This window comes from Pelodiscus sinensis, chromosome 12, assembly GCF_052426305.1.
Source record: "Pelodiscus sinensis isolate ZL-2025 chromosome 12, ASM5242630v1, whole genome shotgun sequence".
NCBI lineage: Eukaryota > Metazoa > Chordata > Testudines > Trionychidae > Pelodiscus > Pelodiscus sinensis.
The window spans coordinates 22,790,768-22,815,242 of record NC_143063.1 but is presented as its reverse complement, the minus strand read 5'-3'; the positions used below and the strand labels follow the sequence as shown (position 1 = coordinate 22,815,242).

Here is a 24,475-nt window from a genome sequence, read left to right as displayed (position 1 = left end):
TTGATGTGTCCAAGGGTACCACACAAATGATACACCACGGGTGCGTCTAGACTGGCAAGATTTCTACACTGGCCACTTGAATTTGCGCAAAAGCACTGACTTTGTAATGTACAAAATCAGTGCTTCTTGCACAAATGCTTTCACGCTCCCACTTGGGAAAAAGCCCTCTTGCGCAAGAGGGCCAGTGTAGACAGGGAAGAACTATTTTGCGCAAAAAAGCCCTGATGGCTAAAATGGTGATCGGGGCTTTCTTGCGCAAAATCTCATCTAGATTGGCCACGGATGCTTTTGCGCAAAAGCAAATCTTTTGCGCAAAGGCACTTGCCAATCTAGACGTGCTTTTGTGGAAATACTTTTAACGGAAAAACTTTTCCGTTAAAAGTATTTCCGCAAAATCATGCCAGTCTAGAAGCAGCCCACTTGTCTTCCTTAGAGTATAAGCTTTTCTAACAGGAATAGCACTGCACCCCCTCTTAAACGTTCTCTTCTTTTAGGTTGGGGAGAATAGTGATTATTCTTTCATCACTACAGATACATTTTTGCATTACTGAAATGTCAACAGCATGCAAAATGGAACGGGCCTTTCTATCGCATATAGCAGCCCAGACCTTAGCTAATACCAAATTTAACATCTGTTCAAATTAAATACTGCAAGATTTCTCACTAATAAGCCATTTCCTGACAAAACCTAACAGCTTATGAGCACATTCCACATAAGAAATGTTTTTAGACATTTTAAAATTTCTAAATTTTACCCTGTAAAACTTAGTGGTAACCTTGAAACATTTTAACACAATATCTTTATATTTTACATAATTCATAGCTTCATCCACACCCACTTCACTGAACACGTCCCTTGCATTCCAGTTAATGTGCTCAGCAGGACAGGCATTGAGGGATTCTTTGGGATATGGTGAATTTCACATAGATGCTCAAAGGTAGATAGAAACTCCTGTTTTCAGTATCTTTGTAAATCAGACAGATCCTTTCCCAGGTTTTTTCCTTGGATCAGGTGCTGCACTTGGACTCATTACACACTGTGGAACAGCTGGATGGGATTGGTGTGAGGGCTTCTTACCAGGCTACCCTGGGTGTGTCTCTGCAGGTGAAGTGGTGGTAGAGCCGCTCCATGCTTCCAGAAGGTGTAGGGCCTTGGGCGGGGCTGGAACAGCCAGTCCTCCACACAGCTCAGAGTGTAGTATGCCCCCTACTTTACTCTGCCTGGAATGCACCACAGTGATTTAAAGAGCCCAAGGCAACTGCCCTTTTTGCTTCTCCCTCTACCCCATTGGTGGGCCTGTCAGTATCTCCTTGCTGCTACAGCAGGGAGGCGGCCTGGGACGCTGCTTCACAGTGACTCATGGCTGAGAGTGCAGGATCCACTGGCTGACTGGGAACAGGAAGCAACTTATGTTCCCCCATGCATGAGAAGAGCAGGGAAACTGCCACTTGTACTAATCCCCTGGCCATTGTTTCTCCCACTGCCAGGCGCGGAGAAGCTGCCACTGCTTTCTGTGAGCTATCTGGGGCGGAGAGAGGGGCTACATGAAACCCTGCTCCTACCTGAGCAGAGGGGCCTGGGTATCCACAGAATAGGCATAGGGAGATCTCCATGCAGGTCCTCATCAGAGGGAGCGTTGCAGGAGCTTATGGCACCTGGCTTTCCCTCTTTTCTTAGCCTTCTCTGCACACTTTGTGGGGAAGAATAGAGTCCCTCTGATTATAGGAGAAAGGTAATCCTCTCTGGCACTAAAGACAGATCCTCAGGGCTTAGACCTTTTAAGCTTTTTCTTCTTCACTTTCCTATTTGCTGCTGGAGAGCCAGATGAAAGTGAGAGGTTTCTGAGGTAGAGTCCTCTGCCTAGGGATGTTAAATTTTGATTAATCAGCTAATCAAGTAGTCGATGGAATTTTCATTGACTACTCACTTAGTTGATAAGGGGAGGGGGGAGGGTGCTCGCCATCCTCACTGCATCTCTGCCTTTTAAATGTAGTAAGAGCTGTCTGTGGCTGCTTCAATCCCCACTTGTGCCATTTCCCCTGCTGTGCCTTTGCCTCCCTTGTTCCCATGTGGCGACAGTGCAGGGAGGGAAGTGTTTTTTAAGCCTGCTCCCCCCAGTACTGGCTCCTGCTCCCTGCCGCCTCTGATACGGGGGGGGAGGGGGAGAGGGGAGGGGAAGAAAGAGAGTGAGTGAGTGAGTGAGTGAGTGAGTGAGTGAGTGAGTGTATGTGTGAGTGGCTTATTGGGTAGTCCAGGGGTGGCCAACCTGCGGCTCACAAGCCCATGTGGCTCTTCACCCCTGAAAGTGCAACTCGCAAAGGCCCCCTGCATCTCGTAAAGCTGCCCTATGCACCTGCTCCGTGCTCGCCAGGTGCAGGGTAGCTGTCCGGCACAGCAAAATGGTGACAGTCGACAGGATGTGGCCAAAAAGCCTAACCCACGGCTTTTAAAGGGGCAACATCCATTTTTTTTTTTTTTTGCTCAACAACTGTGGCTGGTGGGGAGCTCAACAATTCTGGTGTGTCTCTTCGCATTTTTTCCACTGCTGTTTCAGCTCTCTTCGTTTAATGGGTTGGCCACCCCTGGGGTAGTCGACTACTAGTTGCTTATATCTCTTCCTCTGCCTGATAGCTCTGGTCTATCTCCAAGGCTAAGTAGAAGATAGTGCCAAGGCTTTTTGAACCTCCCACAAAGAAGAAATGAAATGCAAACTACGCTGATCTGTTAGGGCTGAGATTTTACAAGCAATACAGACAAGAACTTCACTATGGTTGCTATAGGAACCATAACATGGCCAAATTGTATACCCATTAAGCATTAGTTACCACACAGAGCAAGACTACTACATACATTCAAATAGGAGTTACAGTTCACATAGCAGACCTAGCAAGATTTCTTGAGAACTTGCACATACAAGTGTTATTTTAAAAGTGTTTCTCATTATGCTTCTGAATTTACTCATTTTTAGGAATATTTAATCAGGACTTGCTCAATAGACTTTGCTCGGAGTTGCTAAGGACTGTGACTATCTACATATTTAGCATTTTAGAACTGTATTCTTGGAACATGTGAGTAGCTCAGCTAACCCTATAGCTGATGTTTATGCAAGCAGATGCTACATCTATCTTATGTCTGGAATTTATCAAAGTCAACAAGAAAACCCTGACTAGGGTCAGGAGGGATGCTTTCTGAATCTTTCTATTTCAGTAAAAATGCCATGAATAGACTAAAAATTATGTAAAGCGGGGTGGGGAACGAATGGCCTTTTGGGCTGAATGTGGCTTTGCCTTAATACAGCCCAAGAGGCTTGGGTCTCAGCCACTTCAGTATCCAGAGATGGTGCTGGCACTCCAGCCACATAGGGGGGTGCTATGGTTGGAGTGCCACTACTGGCTCCTCAATGTGGGGGGCAAGAGGAACCCCCAAGCCTCAAGGCCATGAGCAAGCCTTAAGCCTCCAACCCAAAAAGGTTCTCCATTCCGCTATAAAGGGTTGTACAGTCCCCAAAAGGATCCACTGCTTCAGTCAACACACTTACAGTGCTGGGAGCATCAAGAGATCTGAAGTCATGAGATTTAGCTTTATAGTCCATCTTTTGAATTTTGAACTCCCACACTCATCCTTCTGACACATTTAACGTTACCCTCTCCCCCAAATGTATTGGGTGTAAGGGCGTGAAAGTGTAACCGTGTGTGCTGTTAACCAATGAATCTTTACACATAGGCTCCTGGTACATGCAGGAAGCCAGCTTAAAAGTTGACTCCCAGTATGCACTAGTTCCCAGGGAACCACCTGTCACCTGTATTAGAGGTAGCAGCTCCATGGTGCAGGTGGGACTGGTACACACAGGAAGTCAGCTTAAAAGTGTACCCCCTCCCGCACTGCTGCCTCTATCTGCAGCCCCTCTGTATTCCAGGGAGCAAACTGCTGCCCCACATGTAACTGCTGAAATTTTCAGTAGTTACAGTTACTTAATTACACACTTTTTAACATAAAGTCATTTTGACTCCTGGTGAATAATCTTCCATCAAATCTGCCCATGCCCCAATCAGTGGTTAATTTGTCCTGTGCTCCCACCAATAGCTCAGCCTTCCTCAATGCCCACACATTAGTTTAGTCCCTCCAGAGCAGTGGTCCCCAATGCGGTGCTCACGGGCGCCATGGCACCCGCCGGGGCATTTATGTGCACCCGCCTAGTGACCAGGGTGCAGCCCTGCCCCCCGGGTGCATGGTAGCCCCAAAAGGTTGGGACTACTGCTCCAGAGGGTCTGGCACTCCAGCTTCACTGTGGTTCCTCCTAGGGGTCTTCATTCTCTCCCAGGCCAGTCACACTGCAGTATGCTCCCCATCTCTCTTCCAGGCTAGGACTGCAGCTCCAGCAATTCTTCACCCCTCCCCCACCCACACCTTTTCCAGGTGCAGTAGTGAGGAATAGGAATGTCATCCTATCCCCAGTGCTCACAGGAGAGAGCCAACTATTCCTGAACTGCTGAGCTCTTTAATCTCTACTCCAGCCCCTCCTCCTCCAAGAATGGATTTGAGTTGCTATGGAGATGGGCAAGAATGGCAGGCAACCAAAGGGTTGAGTGAGGTGAGAAACTTCAAACAAGTCACAAGATTAGGTAGCACTACTCTGACAGGCTGGTGGAACATTCTGGCCCCCTCTAGAGTAGAGCTATCAAATGTGTAATTTTGTATTCAGACTTGAAAACCACCACTCTCTTCAGCAAGATCATTTTGCTAACTTTAATAAATCATTGGACACATTTTCTTTCAGTTGATTCATGTAAATTTTAAGAAACCTAGGGAAAAAAAGTTATGTAAACAAACTTACTCGTTTCCTTAAAGCAAGCTGCTGCTATTGTGAGTAATTAGAGCTACTTGTTTCAACAGTGCTTCGAGGCTCCGTGTCTGTGCACTGACACCACCTCTTGGGCCTCCAGAGCAGTACACCAATCCAAAATAAGCCCACATGTTCTTGAAGGCCAAAGATTTTACGAGCAGATAATTTTAGCTGTGGGAAGTTCTAGTCATCAACAACCCAGCAATTAATACAGTTTAAAAGAAAAGTAAAAAATTAGTTAAGATGACTGGTGATTAGGTACATGGCAGAAAAATACAGCTTTGTTTTAATTGAGACCACAATACTTGTAACCAAAACTGAAAAGAACTTATAACTAGCACATTTTATATAGGAAGTATTGCACATAATAGTGTAAAGCCTTTCCCCCCCCGTTTTGGTCACAGAGATCCTTTCTGACCATTTAAAAAAAAAAAATCAATTACTTGGCATCTTCAAACTGTTGTGGTTCTTTTAAATTTTTCTGTTAAAACAAATGTACCTCCACAAGTGACTATATCATTCCTTTGGGGGAATACTTTAAGGTAGTAACCCCCACTTCGAATTAGCAAGGTGAGCTACTTCATTTTAAAAATAAAGTTACTTTTGAACTAGAGAGGCACTAAAATCCCACCCATGTGTACAGACTACTGTTTATTTCCTAGCCTCATGCAATAATAGCTCAATACTCTGAGGTTTTTGTGTGTCATAACATAATATTCAAATGGTCCTCTCACTATTTATTCCCTATATGGTACTGCAGTAGCATGCTCTCGGTTATCAATTTAGTTCTCTTTGCTTGTATGTTCTTTTGATTAAATTCAGAAATGCCAATGGGTATAAATCTTTTTCTTGGTTGTTATACATTAACGGATACAAGCTGCCACCTAATGGTATTACTTCTACAATACAGGCAAAATGTAATATTCTATAACAGTATAAGCAATTCCAATCCGGTGGCAAAAAACAACTACCTGAAGGTGTGTACTTAATGCTAATGAGATAATGTGCATACATAGTATACGGTTATAAAAGGTGCCATTTTCAGCTTATATTTTAAAATAAATATTGTAATCTGAGTGGGCCAAATATGACATCCCTCCCCCCAGGATAATTATGAAACAAGTGCAAATACACTATTCTAAATAGAACTGCTACTACTTTAATAAACATTTTCAAGGAGGCAAATAAAATTGTTTTCTTTTGCAGAAATTGTTAATACAAATCTGTAATAGCAGCATAACTTAAGTTACCAAAAATGTTTGTTTGAAAACCATAGGAATATGCATAAAAATAGTTCATATCTTTTATACAAATAAAAGTACTAAATGTTGAATATTCATAAAGTGACTCGACACTCAGCAACATGTTTCTTCACATTGACATTCAAAGTTTAGATAGATCAATCATAATGTAAACTCCTTGTATCATACTTAATCAAGTACCATGGCAGACAGTGCATTAAGGTCTCTCATGAATGGATGTTCAGCTAGTATTCGATCAATCTTCTGTCTCTGCTCAGAATCAGGAAATATTTTTGTCAACGCTTCCCTTAGCTGTATTGTTTCTGTAGAAGATCTTTGTGGGGGAATTGTAAGACCAGTGTGTACATTTGGAAAGTTTGGTTCCAACGGAGGCCAGGCAGATGGAGGACCGCCACGTACTTCAGTCTTAGGTTGTCTATTACTGCATGACTTGGGTATTGGCATGAAGTGTGAGGTCCCAGAAGAATGCAGTCCCCCAGTTGGTAGAGTTATTTGTGATAATGGAAAATCTCTAGAGAACAAAAGTGAAATGTCTAGTAAATTAAGGAAGATGTGGTACTGTTCTGGATATAAGCAGTACAGGTAAAATAAAGCCTGTGAACCCCTACATTCTAGTATTCTTCAGATTGTTTTCAATTAAAGATGCACAGTTTAGTTGATTCCAAAGTGATAGAAAACATTAAGTACAATAGCCTACGTAGGGGACTTCAAATCTGAAATCTAAAAGACAGTAACAGGGATTGACATTAGATATGACTGGCTGAGATGCATATTTTAGACAGGTAAAGAGTGTTCAACATACAGCAAAAAACATTCAAGTAATCAGTTTAACATTTTTACAAAATGCCACGTACTAACTTCAGTATTACTTTTTATAGCCAAGATGGACTTAACCCCTCCCCCTCAAAACAGTCTATTACATAAACTATCACACGTGATCTGAGAATCAGTCAACAGCTATTTTTATATTGGTATCTTTAAAAAAAGTCACTTTTTAAAGAGTTGCATGTATTATTAATATAAATATTGTAGTATTTTCATTTTAATGTTTATGATTAATTCTCAAGAACCCTTGTATCCAGGCTCTTTCTATTCCAAATGCTGATAATATAACCACTACTTATTTGTTCAAGCAGCTGCATTCATTTCACTGCTTTAGAGACTAGAAAAGTCATTACCTGGTGTAACGGAGAAACCAAGCTTTGGAATCATGTCTTTTCAGGAATTTTAAGGAAGATCTGATTTTTAAATATCTTCCTAAATTATGTTAGTATATTTAAAATCTATACATTTAAAAAAAAATTAAGATTAAAAATAGATTAAAAAGTCATTTAGTTCCAGAAGTCTTGGCAGACATTGTTGTTAATATGATGTAATAACTTGAGTAGCTTAGAAAATGAAAATAGAAATAGGAAAAAAAGCCTTTGCATCTCCCTTGTGCACAATATACCATTAATAAGTCTATCAAGTTTTTCTGTAGTGTTATCATCCAACTGCTGATCATCAGTAAGGGATCAAAGATATATTTAGATTAATGGTGGGTAACCTGGAGCCCACAGGCTGCAAACAGCTCATCAGGGTAAGCTGCTGGCAGGCCACCAGGCCACCAGGGAGGTTGTTTACCTTGCTTCCACAGGTACAGTTGCCCACATCTCTTATCAGCAGACCGCGGCCAATGGGAGCTGTGGGATACGGCAACCAGCAAGTGCCCATGGCCCACCACGTGTTTCCCACCAATTCAGATGAACTATAGTTACTAGTTATGCATCAACAGGTTTGTGTAATACCAAACCAGTATGTGGACTGCCACATTTATGTGAATGCTGTCGCAATGAAACCTCAGAGGAAGTTGCTGAGGCACTTGTCTTGCTTCTTCTGAGAACTTGGCTAGATGCATGTAACATCATCACTACTTTTTGATCAGACTAAGGTAATAAAAAAAGAACATTAATCTTTAGAGCCAGTGCTCTTAGTGTATTTTTTTAGTGTGACTAAGTTAATTGCTTCAGGTTCAGATGAAGCATTTATTGCCCTTCATAAGCCCTGATTCTCAAAGCATAATGAAGAGACTGCTATACCTAGAACAGCCTTCACTCCGAAGGAAGTCCTCTAATCTAGGTCCATTTCTTCCCAAAGGATCATCAGGAACCATGAATATGTCCCCAGCAAATGTGTATTGGAGCAACCTGCAACAGTAAATAGTAATGAAATAACTATCAATACAATTTTTTCAACCTCTCTACCATGCCCAATATGTTGAACTACTTCAGGTATCCACCTAATTCCATAGCCAGAATCAGTGCAGTCTGATCAATGAACTTCTATTCTGCTACAGCTAAAATGATATTCCCTTCCAAAATCATGAATTCATGGGTGAATATATGGACATCCTCCGGCCCCCCCATTTGACACTACATTAATTTTTTAAACTGAAAGGTCTGGGCCACTGCAAAACGAATTTGATGGGATGTTGTTGGTGAGGAAGAGGAGAGGGCTACAGAATATTTTATTATACTTGTTGAAACTCCTCCTCCTTGCCAGTATATTCAAACTATCACCACAAGCTACACAACTGACAGTCTCCAGAAAACAGACACTAGATGCTGACTAGTCTTGTGTAAAGATTGTTTTTTATGTAAGTTAGTTGGTTGCAAATCCACCACCATTCCTGCATTTATATATACACTAAATAAAACTTGAAATAAAATAATCAAAGACATTATTCCTGCACAATTTAAGAATCTTCTTCCTATTTACATCAACTAGTAAAAGCTACTTATTAGTACTTTGGCTTCGGAAAAGAATATAGGGTCTGTTTCAAAAAAGTCTGTTGATGCCAGGGGGTTTCCTTTCATTGATTTGGGGTTAGATCCTGAAAGAAAAATGGAACAACAGGTGTATAAATTAAATTTAATATGAGACAACCAATTGAAGATTTTACATTTAGATTTTAGAATTTGTTTACTGACTTGAAGTCAAAAAGTTAATTATTGAAGGAGGTTGTTTACAAGTAAATATGCTGGTATATTATACAGGTTGTACCTCAAAAATCTGGGATTCTCTGGTCCGGCATGATCACAGATGTTCCAGGATCAGAGTCCTGGCACACTGCAGGGGGGAGGGGATCGCCAGGAGCCGGTGCACAGCTCAGCTAGGCTGCAGAGAGGGGAAGGGGATGCCACGAGGAGGGCTGTAAACTAGGTTCATCGGAGGCAGGTGACCAAAGCCTACAGGTAAGTGAAAAACATGGAGACCTGGGAGTGGGTCAGAAGGGAGGGAGCATAGGTTATAATAGCAGAGATAAAGGAGAGACAAGGCAGAACTGGGGGACAAAAAACTAATCAGTATCTTAGATGCCTGTGTACAAATGCAAGGAGTATGGGGAATAAGCAGGAAGAATGTGAAGTGCTAATAAAGAAACACAACTATGACATAATTGATATCACAGAGACTTGGCAGGATAATACACACAACTGGAATATTGGTATAGAAGGGTACAGCTTACTCAAGAAGGATACGCAGGGGAAAAAAGGAGGTGGTGTTGCCTTATGTATTAAAAATGTATACATTTGGACATAAGAGACAGACTTGTTGAGAGTCTCTGGGTTAGGTTAAAAGTGCTAAAAAAACCAAGGGTGATGTCATGCTAGATGTCCACTACAGATCAGCCAGAAGAGGTGGATGAGGCTTTTCTTAAACAACAACAACAAAATCATCCAAAGTGCAGGATGTGGTGGTGATGGAGGACTTCAACTATCCAGACATATGTTGGGAAATTAACTCAGCAGGGTATAAATTATCCACTACGTTCTTGGACTGCACTGGAGACAATTTCTTATTTCAGAAAGTTGAGAAAGCTACTGGGGGGAAGCTGTCCTTAATTTTAACTAATAGGGAGGAGGAACTGGTTGAGAATTTAAAAGTGGAAGGCAGCTTGGTTAAAAGTGATCATAAAATCATAGAGTTCATGATTCTAAGGAATGGTAGGAAGGGGAACAGCAAAATAGAGACAACGGATTTCAGGAAGGCAGATTTTAATAAATTCAGAGAGCTGGTAGGTAATGTCCCATGGGAGGCAAGACTAAGGCGGTGGGGGGGAATTAAAGGAAGTTTTTCAGTTTTTCAAAGGGATATTATTAAGGGCCCAAAAGCAAACTATTCCACTGCATAGGAAAGATAGAAAGTAGGGTAAGAGACCACTTTGGCTTAACCAGGAGATCTTATATGAGCTAAAAAATTGAAAAGGAGTCAAAAAGTGGAAACTAGGTCAAATTACAAAGGATGAATATAAGCAAACAAGTATGCAGGAGTAAAGGCACAAAACGAGCTCAGACTAGCTAGAGGCATAAAGGGAAACAAGACATATAAGTATATTAGAAGCAAGGAGGAGGACCAATGATAGGGCAGGCCCATTGCTCAGTGAAGAGGAAGAAACAGTAACAGGAAATTTGGAAATGGCAGAGGTGCTTAAAGACTTTAGTTTTAGTTATTGTCAAGCAAATTGATGGTGACAAGATGCCTAACAGTGAATGCAAATGGAAATGGTGTAGATTTAAAAGTTCAAAATAAAAAAAGAATTACAAATTACTTAGAAAAGCTAGACATCTTCAAGTCACAGTGCCTGAAATGCATCCTAGAATATTCAAGGAGCCGATAGAGGAGGTATCTGATCCTTTAGCTATCACCTTTGAAAAGTTATGGTAGTCTGGAGAGATTCCAGAAGACTGGAAAAGGGCAAATATAGTGCCCATTTATAAAAAGTGAAATAAGAACCACCTAGGAAACTACAGACCAATCAGTTTAACTTCTGTGCCAGGGAAGATAATGGAGCAAGTAATTAAGGAATTCATCTGCAAACAACTGGAAGATAATAAGGTGATAGATAGCAGCCAGCCTGGATTTGTAAAGAACGAATCATGTCAAGCCAATCGGATAACTTTCTCTGATAGGATAACAAGTCTTGTGGATAAGGGAGAAGTGGTGGATTTGGTATACCTAGACTTTATTAAAGTATTTGATATGGTCTTGCATGACCTTTTTATCATTAAACTAAGGAAATACAACCTAGATGGGGCTACTATAAAGTGGGTGCATAATCGGCTGGATAACAGTTCTCAGAAAGTAGTTATTAACGGTTCACAATCATGCTGGAGGGGCATAACAAGTGGAGTGCCGCAAAAGTCTATTTTGGGACTGGATCTCTTCAATGATTTAGCTGATAGCAGAGACAGTATGATTATTAAGTCTGTAGATGATACCAAGCTAGGAGAGGTTGCAAGTGCTTTGGAGGATAGGGTCTTAATTCAAAGTGATCTAGACAAACAAGAAAAATGATGTGAGGTAAATAGGATGAAGTTTAATAAGGACAAATGCAAAGTACTCCAGAAGGAACAATCAGAATGGAAAGTGATGGAGTACTAGGAAGGAGTACTGCAGAAAGGAATCCTAGGGGTCATAGAGGACTACAAACTAAATATGAGTCAACAGTGTGACCCTGTTGCAGAAACAAACAAACAAAAACAAAAAGCAGCAAAGATTCTGAGATGCATTAATAGGAGAGTTGTGAGCAAGACATGAGAAGTCATTCTTCAGCTCTACTCTGCACTGATTAGGTCAAAGTTGGAGTACTGTGTCCAGTTCTGGGCACAGCATTTCAAGAAAGATGTGGAAAAATTGGAGAAGGTCCAGAAAAGAGCAAGAAAAATGATTAAAGGCCTAGAAAACATGAGCTATGAGGGAAGACTGAAGCAATTGGGCTTGTTTAATTTAGAGAAGAGAAGACTGAGGGGAGACGTGATACCAGTTTTCAATTACAGGCAGTCCCCGGGTTACGTACAAGATAGGGACTGTAGGTTTGTTCTTAAGTTGAATCTGTATGTAAGTCGGAACTGGCGTCCAGATTCAGCCGCTGCTGAAACTGACCGCCAGTTCTGACTTACATACAGATTCAACTTAAGAACCCCAAGCTTCCCCAAGTCAGCTGCTGCTGAAACTGATCAGCGGCTGATTCCAGGAAGCCTGGGGCAGAGCAACTCTGCCTCGGGCTTCCTGTAGTCAGCGCTGGTCAGTTTCAGCAGCGGCTGACTTGGGGACGCCTGGGGCAGAGCAGCTGGGGTGCTGCTGGGTTGCTCCAGTAGCACCGCTTCTCGGCGCTACTGGACCAACCCAGCAGCACCCCAGCTGCTCTGCCCCAGGCGTCCCCAAGTCAGCCGCTGCTGAAACTGACCAGCAGCGGCTGAATCAGGACCTGGGGCAGAGCAGCTGGGGTGCTGCCGGGTTGGTCCAGTAGTGCCCAGAGCGGCGCTGCAGGACCAATCGGCAGCGCCCCAGCTGCTCTGCCCCAGGGTCCAAAACAAAAGCCTGGTCTGCTGGGGGGGGGGGGGGGCACACCCCGCCCCCCCCCCAGCAGACCAGGGACACGAGAGCAGAGCCGCAGCGGGGTGCCGCGCCTCTGAGGCTTTGCTCTAGCAAAGTCTCAGAGGCGCGGGACCCCGCCGCTGCTGCGGCTTCAGTCCCGGTGCCTGTGGTCTGCTGGGGACAGTCCCCAGCAGACCACAGGCACCGGGACTGAAGCTGCAGCAGCGGCGGGTTCCCGCGCTTCTGAGGCTTTGCAGACCAGGGGCACCGGAGCAGCTTACGAACGGGGCTCTCTCGCCCCGGAGCTCGCAGGTAGCAATCCACCACCTCGACCTCCGGGGCGAGAAAGCCCCGTTCGTAAGTGCGGATCCGACGTAAGTCGGGGACTGCCTGTATCTAAAAGGGTGTCACAAGAAGGAGAGAGAAAAATTGTTCTCCTTGGCCTCTGATAGGACAAGAAGCAATGGGCTTAGACTGCAGGGAGGTTTAGTTTGGACATTAAGAAAAACTTCCTAACCGTCAGGGGTGGTTCAACACTGGAAAAAATTGCTTAGGGAGGCTGTGGAATCTCCATCACTGGAGATATTTAAGAGCAGGTTGCACAGACATCTATCAGGGACGATCTAAACTGTGCTTGATGCAAGCGGGCTTCAAGCCATGAGGGCAGGGGACTGGACTTGATCTCTTGAGGTCCTGTCCAGTTCTAGTATTCTATGAGCTGGCAAGCAGCTTAGCTGAGCTTCGGGGCGGAGGGAGAGAGGGGAGGAGCGTGGGGTTGGGGCATAGCTGAGCTTAGCTGGAGGAGAGGGGCCTGAAATGACCTCTCCAGTATAGAAAAGCCCTTCATCTGGGACCAGTCAGGTCCCAAGGGTGTCCGTCCAGGGAGGTCCAGACTGTACCTGCAGTATGGCTTTTCTCCTCTCATATGGCATTGGCCATTGCATTTTTTCCATCAAAATGAGCTAGGTACAATTCAGCACCAAAATGGGTAATTTACGGTATACCTTTGTCACTTCAAGATTAGACTGCAGTGGACCCATAATCTAAGCTTCTTAAACATGTAATGACCTATCTGATAAATGAAGTATCTCACTACAAAAATCTGAGGTCGGTGATCTGTGAAATTCCAAATAAAGCTACTGGTTTTGGCCAGCAAAGCCTTAAATGCTTAGGACCTATTTATCTGACAAACTTCCTTGCTCCCTATGCCACAGTTGCATAGCTGAAATTAGCAAAGGTTCTCAAATTATTTAACCATGCATCTTCAATGAGAGGGAATACTGGCGGGATGAGTGTGTGAGCGCTTCAGATTTTGTTCCCACCTCTGCCTAAAACAGCCCAAAAACGGACTACTTTCAGATGTGCCCTTTTGCCCCCAGTATTTAAAAATGGGGATGAGTTGTTGGGAGCAGGATGTCGGGTATGGTATTGCTAAAGTTTGTCAATATTTTATTTAAAAAATTGTATTAAGGGCATCTGGAATATAAGACTAGGAACTATCTTTTAGGGTTTGAATAAATCCACAGGATTACCTTTTTTGAATAATCTCTCTCCAAGAATAAGATTCCGTCACAAATTCTCTGAAATTATCATTGGTAACAATAATACCTCCAGTTTTATCAGCAAGATGCAGCAAAAATCTACAACAAAATTAGTTTCAAAGACAGTTACATTATTTTTTCATCTTAGCTCTAACCAAAGTCATTCACATCAGCTAGAAAACAAGCACCCAAAGTCATACAAGAGTCTTCCCTAATTAGACGGTATAGTCCTACTAATGTAAATACCCATTTTTAACCTTTTAAAAAGAGGGACTGGTTAACCTCAAACAATTAAAAAAAAATCAAAGCCCAACACTCAGCTAATTGTAAGCAACACTGCTTACTCAGGTAGGTTTAAGTTAAGGGTTTGGTGCTAGTAGTTATTGCAGAAATGCTAAATGAGAACTCTGAATTACAGGCTTACAAGTGTATGTAGAGGTAAATAAAGCTGCATGTCTAAAATAAACTAGTAAAGTTGAAACATCATTACACAGTTCAACTGATGTCCATTTCCAGACATTCCTTTTTGGCTAATCCACTGTTTCCCCTTGAGCAACAGGATAATACTTCAGCCCCATTGCATTACTACCATTGTACATGCCTGTTTTACCAGCTGTTTTATCAATGAGTAACACAGCCTTTTCATAATTAAGATTAAAATTAATGCAAGAAATATAGGAACCATTTTGAAAGTACATACATTATTTATTCCTCTGAAAATAAACTGGTCCACTTTGTTATATTAAACACAGCTTATGAAATATTTTGGATGTACATAGTTATAAAATAATAAAATTATTCTCAAGTTGCTTCTCCCCCCTCCCCCACACACACAAGTAAACTCAATGTGATACTCTGATTTCCACGGCAACCAGAATTCTTTCTACTGAAAGTAGACAGTATTTTGTATTATAATAAATGCTGTTAAATTTTAAAGTAGGGATGTAAGCGAGTAGTTGAGCAGTCAACAACCCGATAAGCCTAGCCTAGAATTATTGGGCAGTCGAGTTAATGACTCACATTCTCCCCCGCCCCCTTCAGGCACTATATCAGGGAAACAGGAGCCACTGCTGGGGGGAGCTGACTTAAAAGCTGGTTTCCCCCAGCACTATCTGCGCAGTGCCGCTTCCCCATGCTACTGCTACTGCACCGGTGGGGACCCCTATCCCCGCTGCAGCTCTGCAATTTAAACATAATAAGAGTCAGGCAGGCAAGCAGCCTGGCTCTTATTACATACATTTAAACTGCAGAGCCACAGCTGGGGGTAGCTCCTGGACCTGGCACAAGCTGGGACTGAACGCCTTTTCTTATTGACTAATTACAAAATCATATCAACTACACAATTAGTAAAATACCCGCTTCTAACATCCCTATTTTAAAGGCATAAGTTGGAGCATGTGAGATAATATAATATAGCCCAAAAGAACTACAGTGAGAACAGATACAGATTACCTACTTTTTGTACCTTTTACTTTTCTGACAACTTTGCATTAGTGTGGTTTTTTGTGGGGGGGGGGGGGGGGGGAGAAATGGGGGCAAAGGGGTTGGTTACTTAAACTAAAACATGCTGGTGCATTTAATTTTATTTTCATGTTTAAAAAGCTTACAAATTGAGCACATAAATGATTCAACTGTATATTCAGCAACATCAGGCATTCTCAATGAGAAAGAACATGCAATCCTCTTAGTTGGGAGAAAACCAAAAAAGGTAGAATTCTTACCAGCTGGGAAGGAGGAAGCAAGGGAAGTAAGGAGATGCAGCAAAAAAGCTAGTTTCCAAATGGCTAGCTGCTTGTCTTCCCAAAATTTTAAAGGGTTAGCCGACTAAACAAACCCAAACCAAAAACTTTTCTAGCATGTCAGCTCTTCTAACTAGTGTCCAGGGCTTGAGAGACTATTAGAAATCTGGCAATGATTAAGAAAGCTAAGTATGGAAAGAAACTCCCAACTTGCAATACAGTAAGAAATCTGGTTAAAGACTTCCCCAGAACTTCATGGCTGGAGGTGGTGTTTAAAATAACCGGTATTTTGTTCATGCATTTTTAAATAAAATCAGCATGCAAGTTTGACATTAACAGCCTTTATGGATTGTTTGCCACCATATGGCACTCTAAGCCTATGATCACCTCAAATGCACCAAGTTGTACAGAGTTAACATTTGAACATATGCAACCTGTGTAACTCAAGCACATGGTAGCAAATCTATTGTCTCTTCCACCTCGTCTTAGAGGCTGGAAGGTAGAAAAGAGATCAGTCAAAAAAATCTCAGTAGTATTTACATATTATTTCAAATGAGCACAGATCTCGATACATGTGTATCTCTCCACAACTCAAAGGGGTTATAAATAAATCACTTGTTGAGATGTACTTACACAAAACTTGTCAACTTGTCTATTGTCCTTAGAGAGGCTATAATCCATGACAAGTTTTAATGGAAAAGCTACCATATCATGCAATGATGAACGATTATAGTTTACAATTGCTAAGATTTTGTCTACATATAATGCCATTGAAAATGCTGATCGGTCTGACATTCTGATAGCAGAACGTGTACAAGGAAGTAAAGATCATTTAAATACTTGAACACAAAGACAGAGAACACCTCCAAGACATGAAACTGTCAAGAGGTATGACAATGTCATTGTGTATCTGGTAAAGAGTTTAACTCCTATCCTCCATACCTGTCATCATGAGCAGCAATTCTTGCTCCCAATACCATCCTTGCAGGAGTTAGAGATAATATTCCAACATCCTGGAGCTGTGTTAAGAAATGCTGCTCTGTTAAAAGGGTAAAACAAATAGTTAGTTTTAAAGGCAAAGCTTTCCTCTTTAAAGTGTTTATTTCCAGAATTTACATTTAGTCTCTATAACGTACTAAACAGCGTATCTGCTGCTAACAATATCTACTTTCTACCTAGGTAGCATGCTACAGCTTAGAAATGGACTACTGCTTTTAAGCGTGAAATGGATGGAGCCAATGGCTCTTAAGTTCCTAAATTCTAATGTGCCTCTCAGGCCTGCCACCAGAAGTGGGGGGAGACAAATGGCAATTTCCCAGAGGGCCAGGCTATTTAAATGGGCTAGGGCCCTCAGCACTGCTATTGGTGTGATAGAGGTGGCAGGGAACCCCAGACCCTTTTACATCATCTCGGCTTAAGCAACAGGTGGAGCCTGCATGAGAGACGCTCCCTCCCAGACAGAAGAGTTCTGGGCCAGTCACAACTCCACTCCCGCTCCAGGCTTGGGTTGGACGTGCCTGTTGCATAAGAGAGAGTGCAGGGCACCACACCTAGCTAGGGAAGCCCTGCAGGCTGGCTCCCCTAATTAGGTGCCTCCTGACCTGGACCAGAAGTTGAAGAGGAGGTGATGGGAGAAATAGGGGATAGGTCAAGGCCAGAAGGACGAGGAGTTTGTAGTGTCAAAGTCCAGCTGGACTGCCTGCCAAGGCAGGGAGCAGCGTGTGGAACACAGGAGCTGGATTGCAGTTGCCTGGGACAGAGAAGACTCTCCCAGCCCCAGGCTGGGCTAGTGAAAGAAGTCTCTGTGGGGGCTTGAGGGGCTCAAACAGGCTTCATGGCTGGGTCAAGATTTCTGGTGGGTTGCTGGAATTTCGGGACATTGCGGGGGAGGGGATGTGGCTACAAGGGCGTGATCTTGTAGATGAAATACAGGAAATCAAAGGTTAAAAGAAACCTGATTTCATTTTTAATTGATGTCACAAGGTAAACAACATGAAAACATCATCTTAGTCTTAGATACTGGTCCTTCAAAGAGATCTGCATGCAGAGGGCTCCCATGCATAGGCATTTGCAGAATTGGAGCTTTAGTAAATGAACACTGGAGCAAAAGCATGAGGATAGAACCAGATCTTGACATTTGAATGGTTACATTTCAAGCAAAGTTCACATTGGAGGGTTAATGGCTTAAGAAAAAAAGAAAAGGATTCTATTAACAGCATAACTGTTTTGGATGTTGTAGATATCTGGAAACTGCAATCTTAATGATTTTTAACAAATATCTTGTGTTGCTAATGAATACATGGTAAATAGTTAAAGCTGGAAGAACTTTTACCATGGATGTTGTTTGGCATTTCAATTAGAGGTGGATTCCAGACAAGTGATTTCCAGTAAATTTTACAATTTGTTTGGACAACCTAGGAAACTACAGACCACTCAGCTTAACTTCTGTGCCACAAAAGATAATGGAACAAATAATTAAGGAATCGTCATTTGCAAAAATCTGAAAGATAAGGTGATAAAGTAACAGTCAGCATGGATTTGTAAACAAATTATGTTCAACCAGATAGCTTTCTTTGCTTCAGGGAAAAGCCTCTCTACAAGGATGAGTTTGCTACAACCCAGAATCTGCATGGGGCAGCTGAGGAGGTGGAATTTGCTACTCAGCTTCCTGGGTTTCTCAGTAATCTCCCAGAGTCTAGGAAGTGGAATAGCACATATTGTCTCATCAACTTCCCCAGAACTTGCATAGGCCATAATTAAGGAAAAATGTTACAATGAAATCTGGCCTATTACACCTGCCACCCATGTGCCCAGGTGTTCCACAAGGCTCCTAGCACGTACAGGGTGGTACTGGCAGTGAAGGCAGCAGAGGAGCATGTGAAAGCCCTGGCCATGCTGCAAGAGTGCACTCAGCAGCACAGCTGGCAGCTCACTGGGCACAATCAGGAACCCATTGACTGTTCAGCCCTGGAGCCCAGAACTGCTGTCACTAAAACCTCTTTCCATATATGGCACATCAGACTAAAAAGGTTTCAAAGCAGAGTGCTTAAGTTAGGCATCTAATAGGTAGCTTGATTTTAAGCTCCATTAACTGACTGCTTTAATTTTCCTAAGTGAAGCTACTGCTTCTTTACTTCACAGAATTGTCTTTAGGATGAGCTAACTCAGTCTTATAAATAACTTAAAAATTTCAAATGTCAGAGGGGTAGCCATGTTAGTTTGTAAAGTTACAAACAATGAGCAGTTCTTTGGCGCCTTAGACTAATCAATATATTAGCTGATAAGCTTTCATGGGTAAAACCCACTCATCTGATGAAGTGGGTTTTGCCCACGAAAGCTCATGACCAATGTTGCCTCTAATTTTTAACTTCCATGTGCAGATTAAAATGTGTTATGCGCACCAAGGCATGTGAAGATGTGCACCACCAATAGAAACACATTCTGCTGGCAGTGGGCGTCTGTGAGCGCTCTGCTAATCAACTGAGTGGCACCTGAATTTCACCTGGGTGGCCGCCCAAGCGCTCATCTTACAGGGAACACTGCTCATGATCCATTTGTTAGTCTCAGAGGCTATGGCTACACTGCACCCCTCTGTCGGCAAAGGGATGCAAATAAAGCACTTTGAAACAGACGACTTCTAAAAAATTGCAGACCAGTGATATTTAAATCCCTGCTTCATTTGCACTTTCAGAGATAAAATGTGCTATTCATTATGTATTTTGATGTGCTGAATTCAAATATGACAATTAAAACAACTGATTGGCTACTGTTTCCAAGATATTTAAGTTTTTACATTTTACGTCTATGTATATTGTGTAGACAGTAGAGTTTTAATCATAAATTGTAAACGTAGGTCTTTTCATGTGTTTATCGTGCTTTACATGATAATATTTCACCTGTCCTGTTTATGTAACATTTTAAAAATCTTGTATTCATTAAATGGAGCATCTCTTGTCACTATCCAGCAATAGTCTGCAAGCACTGATGGGCTCCATTTGCCCTGATAGCGTTTCTCCATTGTTGCAAAGTCCTGGTGAAATCGCTCGCCATGCTCGTCGCTCACTGCTCTGCAGTTCGGTGGAAAAAAAAAATCTAGATGAGTGCGCAAAAAATGTATCTTTAGTGACATGTTGCAACCAAGGCTTTTGTATGCCTTGAGGAGGTTTTCCACCAACAACCTGTAGTGGTCTGCCTTGTTGTTTCCAAGAAAATTTATTGCCACTAACTGGAAGGCTTTCCATGCCGTCTTTTCCTTGCCACGCAGTGCATGGTCAAATGTATCATCTCGAAGAAGTTCACGAATCTGAGGACCAACAAAAACACCTTTCTTTATCTGAGCTTCACTTAACCATGGAAATTTTCCACGGAGGTACTTGAAAGCTGCTTGTGTTTTGTCCATGGTCTTGACAAAGTTCTTCGTCAGACCCAGCTTGATGTGTAAGGGTGGTAACAAAATCTTCCTTGATTCAACAAGTGGTGGATGTTGAACACTTTTCCTCCCAGGCTCCAATGACTGTCGGAGTGGCCAATCTATCTTGATATAGTGGGAATCTCTTGCATGACTATCCCATTCGCAGAGAAAACAGCAGTACTTTCTGTATCCAGTCTGCAGACCAAGCAAGAGAGCAACAACCTTCAAATCGCCACAAAGCTGCCACTGATGTTGGTTATAGTTTATGCACTTCAAAAGTTGTTTCATGTTGTCATAGGCTTCCTTCATATGGACTGCATGACCAACTGGAATTGATGGCAACACATTGCCATTATGCAGCAAAACAGCTTTAAGACTAGTCTTCAATGAATCAATAAACAGTCTCCACTCATCTGGATCATGAACGATGTTGAGGGCTACCATCACACCATCGATGTTGTTGCAGGCTACAAGATCACCTTTCATGAAGAAGAATGGGACAAGATCCTTTTGACAGTCACGGAACATGGAAACCCTAACATCACCTGCCAGGAGTTCCCACTGCTGTAGTCTGGAGCCCAACAGCTCTGCCTTACTCTTGGGTAGTTCCAAATCCCTGACAAGGTCATTCAGTTCACCTTGTGTTATGAGGTGTGGTTCAGAGGAGGAGGATGGGAGAAAATGTGGGTCCTGTGACATTGATGGTTCAGGACCAGAAGTTTCATCCTCTTCCTTGTCTGACTCAAGTGAGAATGATTCTGGTGCATCAGGAACGGGCAGTCCTTCTCCGTGGGGTACTGGGTGTATAGCTGATGGAATGTTTGGATAATGCAGAAGTAACAATTGCTGACGTGATCTGTTGGCTCTCTCCAAATCATTGGCACTGCAAAAGGCATAGATTTCCTTTTCCTGTTCAACCACTGGTGAAGATTTGTTGCACAAGTGTTGCAGCATGTGTGTGGGGCCCACCTCTTGTCCTGATCTCCAATTTTGCAGCCAAAATAAAGGTGATGCGCAGTATAACCACTATGGTTAAGAAAGCCTTTTTGTGATGCAAAAGTCACTTCACCACAAACATAGCAGAAGTTATCTGCACTGTTCACACAAGTACGAGGCATTTCTGCTCACTTTGGCTAAACAGAAATGTGTCCCTTTGCAAAATCAAACACTGACAAATAAGAGAGCATGACACTATAGGATTTCTAGAGCTGATATAGGGCAATTTGTTCAGCAGAGTGATGTAAGCTTCGTTATTACTGCATCATCCATGACTTCTAGGAATAACATGATGCAATTCATATCATGTATGACACAATACCAGCCTCAGATTGCATCATTCATTGTTTTGCCTAAAAAGCAAGTACTGTCCAAACCCAGCCATAGATTTATTCATAGATCCAGTCAAAGATGTATTTTAGTCATTTCTGGTTTAAATTGAGATCCTTTCCCTTTATAACTCACTTATCTTCCGCCATTCGCAAGTCAAGAGTCGTATATACTGACCCAATAGCATATCTTGAAAAATAGAGCCAATCAACAATTTTAAGCATAATTTTTGTTCTCAGTGACCCAGAATTAGTAAAGTTTGACTACATTTATTTCAGAAGCATTTTGGCTGTAGAGCAGTGATCCCGCCCTTCATTTTCATAATCCTGTCATGGCGCTGTTTCGATCAAGCGCCATTTTGAAAATGAAACCACGGTTTAGCTGCTGTTCTGCCAACAGCGGGATGATTTTTCAACAGATCCTGTACTCTTCAAAAAATGAGAAGTACAGGATCTGTCGAAAAGTCACCCCACTGTCGGCAGAACCATGGCTAAACCGCAATTTGTTTCGAAATGGCACTTGATCGAAACAGCACTATGATGGGATTATGAAAATGAAGGGATATTTAAATCCCTGCTTCATTTGTACTTGCAAAGTGCTTTATTTGCATCCCTCTGCCAACAGAGGGGTGTAGTTTAGACACAGCCTAACATGCCACAGGATTACTCGTTATTTAAGTTATTGAAGAGGTGAGAATGATTTTTTTAAAAGGTTGAGAATGGTGGCGTAAAGGTGAAGCGGTGATTTGAAGACTTCTAAGCATTAAGGCCTTGCCTTTACTAAGAAAAAAGGTGTGTTAAATCACACTAACTACCATGAATTAAAATCCTACCGAAGACAAGGCAGTTGGTAGTTTTCACACAAATTAAAGTTAGAGACTATGGGAGCACCTAAAGTTTGACCTTATGTTAGAAGATGTGTTTTTACCTTGTTATCTCTTATAAAGATGCGTCCTACTGAAACAAATATTCAGATCTTCAAAGGATAGTCTGTAACTCTAGTGAGCAAACTTGGAAAGGTTTCTCAAACTACACAAATTTTAAGATGCTGAACAGTGATACGTGACTACTTTTGGATTGCAATAATTTAAGTAATATTTTGATATTCATGAACAGGTAATTTCTGTACCATATTACAAAATAAAGTACATAATCCTAACTGGATATTGTCAAGTGATTCTATAAAAGTCAGAGAAATGTAAAACTTACAGGAATGTCAGTTACTTATAGCAATTCAAAATTAGGTTACTTATCAATTACATTTCTATGACTGATCTTACGCAACTTGGAAAGAGTTAACTAGAATGAAGCCAAAAGAAAAGAAAGCAGGACATTATTTGCCTCACCTTTGATGTTAGGATCACGTCTTGTTCTCCACTGTGGAACAAACACCGTAATGTTTCTGTGGCCACGTTTCCAGAAATAGTCAACAGCTATTGCAATTCCTCGACAGGAGAAGAACTTCTGTAGACCATGACTATAAAAACAACATGCGAGATTGTTGCACATCTCTACATAACCAATGAACATTGAAGAAATTTAAAGTGTTGGGGTGAAGTTACATCTTGGATTATAAATACAATAGTATTGTATAGATAGATACTATGCTATTATCAATCAATTCTAGATTTATTTATCAAAAAGTAAAGGTCTAGGATGTTTATTGCTTTAGTTACGTACAAGATGATCCATACAAAGAAAAGAGTTTAAGTACAAAAAGGGAGAAGTGCTTCTTCTGCCATATTACCATACCCCTATTTCTCAAAGCAAGATATGTAAGTTAGCCCATTTCAAGTTTTGTAGGCTGAATTACAGTCATCAGTCATGGGCAGGAACTAGGCCCTTCTGAAGAGCCCACCAGCAAAGAACTTCCAAAGTTGAAGCGTGTTCTAATTTTCTGATTAGCTAAGAATTACAAATTAAAATGATCCATGTCCAATTAACTATAATGAAAACAAGTGTTGTGCTGAAAAGACCAGACCTACCTTCTCTCCAGAAATATCAAAACATATTTTACAGGGAGGGCCAGATGTCAAAACATGCCTTGTTAGAGTCCTTTAAACAGCAGATATTGACTGCTTCTAGATTGGCATGATTTTCTGGAAATGCTTTTAATGGAAAAGTTTTCCGTTAAAAGCATTTTCGGAACAGAGCGTCTAGATTGGCACGGACGCTTTTCCGCAAAAGCACTTTTCACGGAAAAGTGTCCGTACCAATCTAGACGCGCTTTTCCGCAAAAAAGCCCCGATCGCCATTTTGGCGATCGGGGCTTTTTTGCTTAAAACAAATCTGAGCTGTTTACACTGGCCCTTTTGCGCAAAAGCTTTGCACAAAAGGGTCTTTTGCCCGAATGGGAGGAGAACAGTATTTACGCAAGAAGTACTGATTTCTTACAGTAGAAAGTCAGTGCTTTTGCGGAAATTCAGGCGGCCAGTGTAGACAGCTGGCAAGTTTTTCCAGAAAAGCGGCTGATTTTCTGGAAAAACTGGCCAGTCTAGACACAGCCATTGAGTTTGGGAAACAATAGTCCCTTCACTCCTTTCCTGCTTTTTATTTTGGAACAGTCATTTTTAGCAAGATCAAGGATGGAACTCCGAGACTAAGCTTTCTGGAAGTTTGTACTTCAGATTGTAGCCAGACAGACCTCCCCCCCGCCCCCAATCACATCCATCTTATTTGCCTCTCTGAGGTTCCTGAAGCATACAGGGCAGAGAAGGAGCAATAAAATCAGCATAGTCTATGCTGGCTCATCTGATCCTGAGAAGCTGAAAACATGGATATGAGGAGAGAACGATTAAGGCAATAAGCTGGCCTCCAGGCTGCGAGAAGTGCCTGGCTGGCACCCATGTTGATACGAACACACAGCCGTCCCTGGGAGAGGAATCCCCCACTGAGAAAAGAATCTCCAGTACTTCCAGTTTAATCCTCTCAACTCTCTCTTACAAGTGTAAATTAAGTTCACAACTCCCTTGTAAGAACTGGTCTCACAAAAGGCA

The 24,475-nt window shown here is 42.0% G+C and overlaps 1 protein-coding gene across 5 annotated transcripts in view; it reads right to left on the bottom strand.

Moving 5' to 3' along the window:
• Positions 1 to 4,723: 4,723 nt before the first annotated feature.
• N4BP1 (NEDD4 binding protein 1) overlaps positions 4,724 to 24,475 on the bottom strand; it is a 50,657-nt gene continuing 30,905 nt past the window's right edge. The window contains exons 3-8 of one of the 5 annotated variants that reach the window (XR_012906712.2): positions 22,826 to 22,956; positions 16,686 to 16,782; positions 13,996 to 14,103; positions 9,149 to 9,360; positions 8,185 to 8,978; positions 6,576 to 6,617 (exon numbers count right to left, since the gene is read on the bottom strand). Coding sequence is in view for 1 of the 5 variants with exons in the window: in XM_075940227.2 (XP_075796342.2) it covers positions 6,275 to 6,617; positions 8,185 to 8,292; positions 13,996 to 14,103; positions 16,686 to 16,782; positions 22,826 to 22,956 (787 nt within the window). In the remaining 4 variants the exon portion in view is untranslated. Of the gene's footprint in view, positions 6,618 to 8,184; positions 9,361 to 13,995; positions 14,104 to 16,685; positions 16,783 to 22,825; positions 22,957 to 24,475 lie in introns of all 5 variants that reach the window. The other 4 variants (XM_075940227.2, XR_016350501.1, XR_016350502.1 and 1 more) reach the window with 4 other exon arrangements.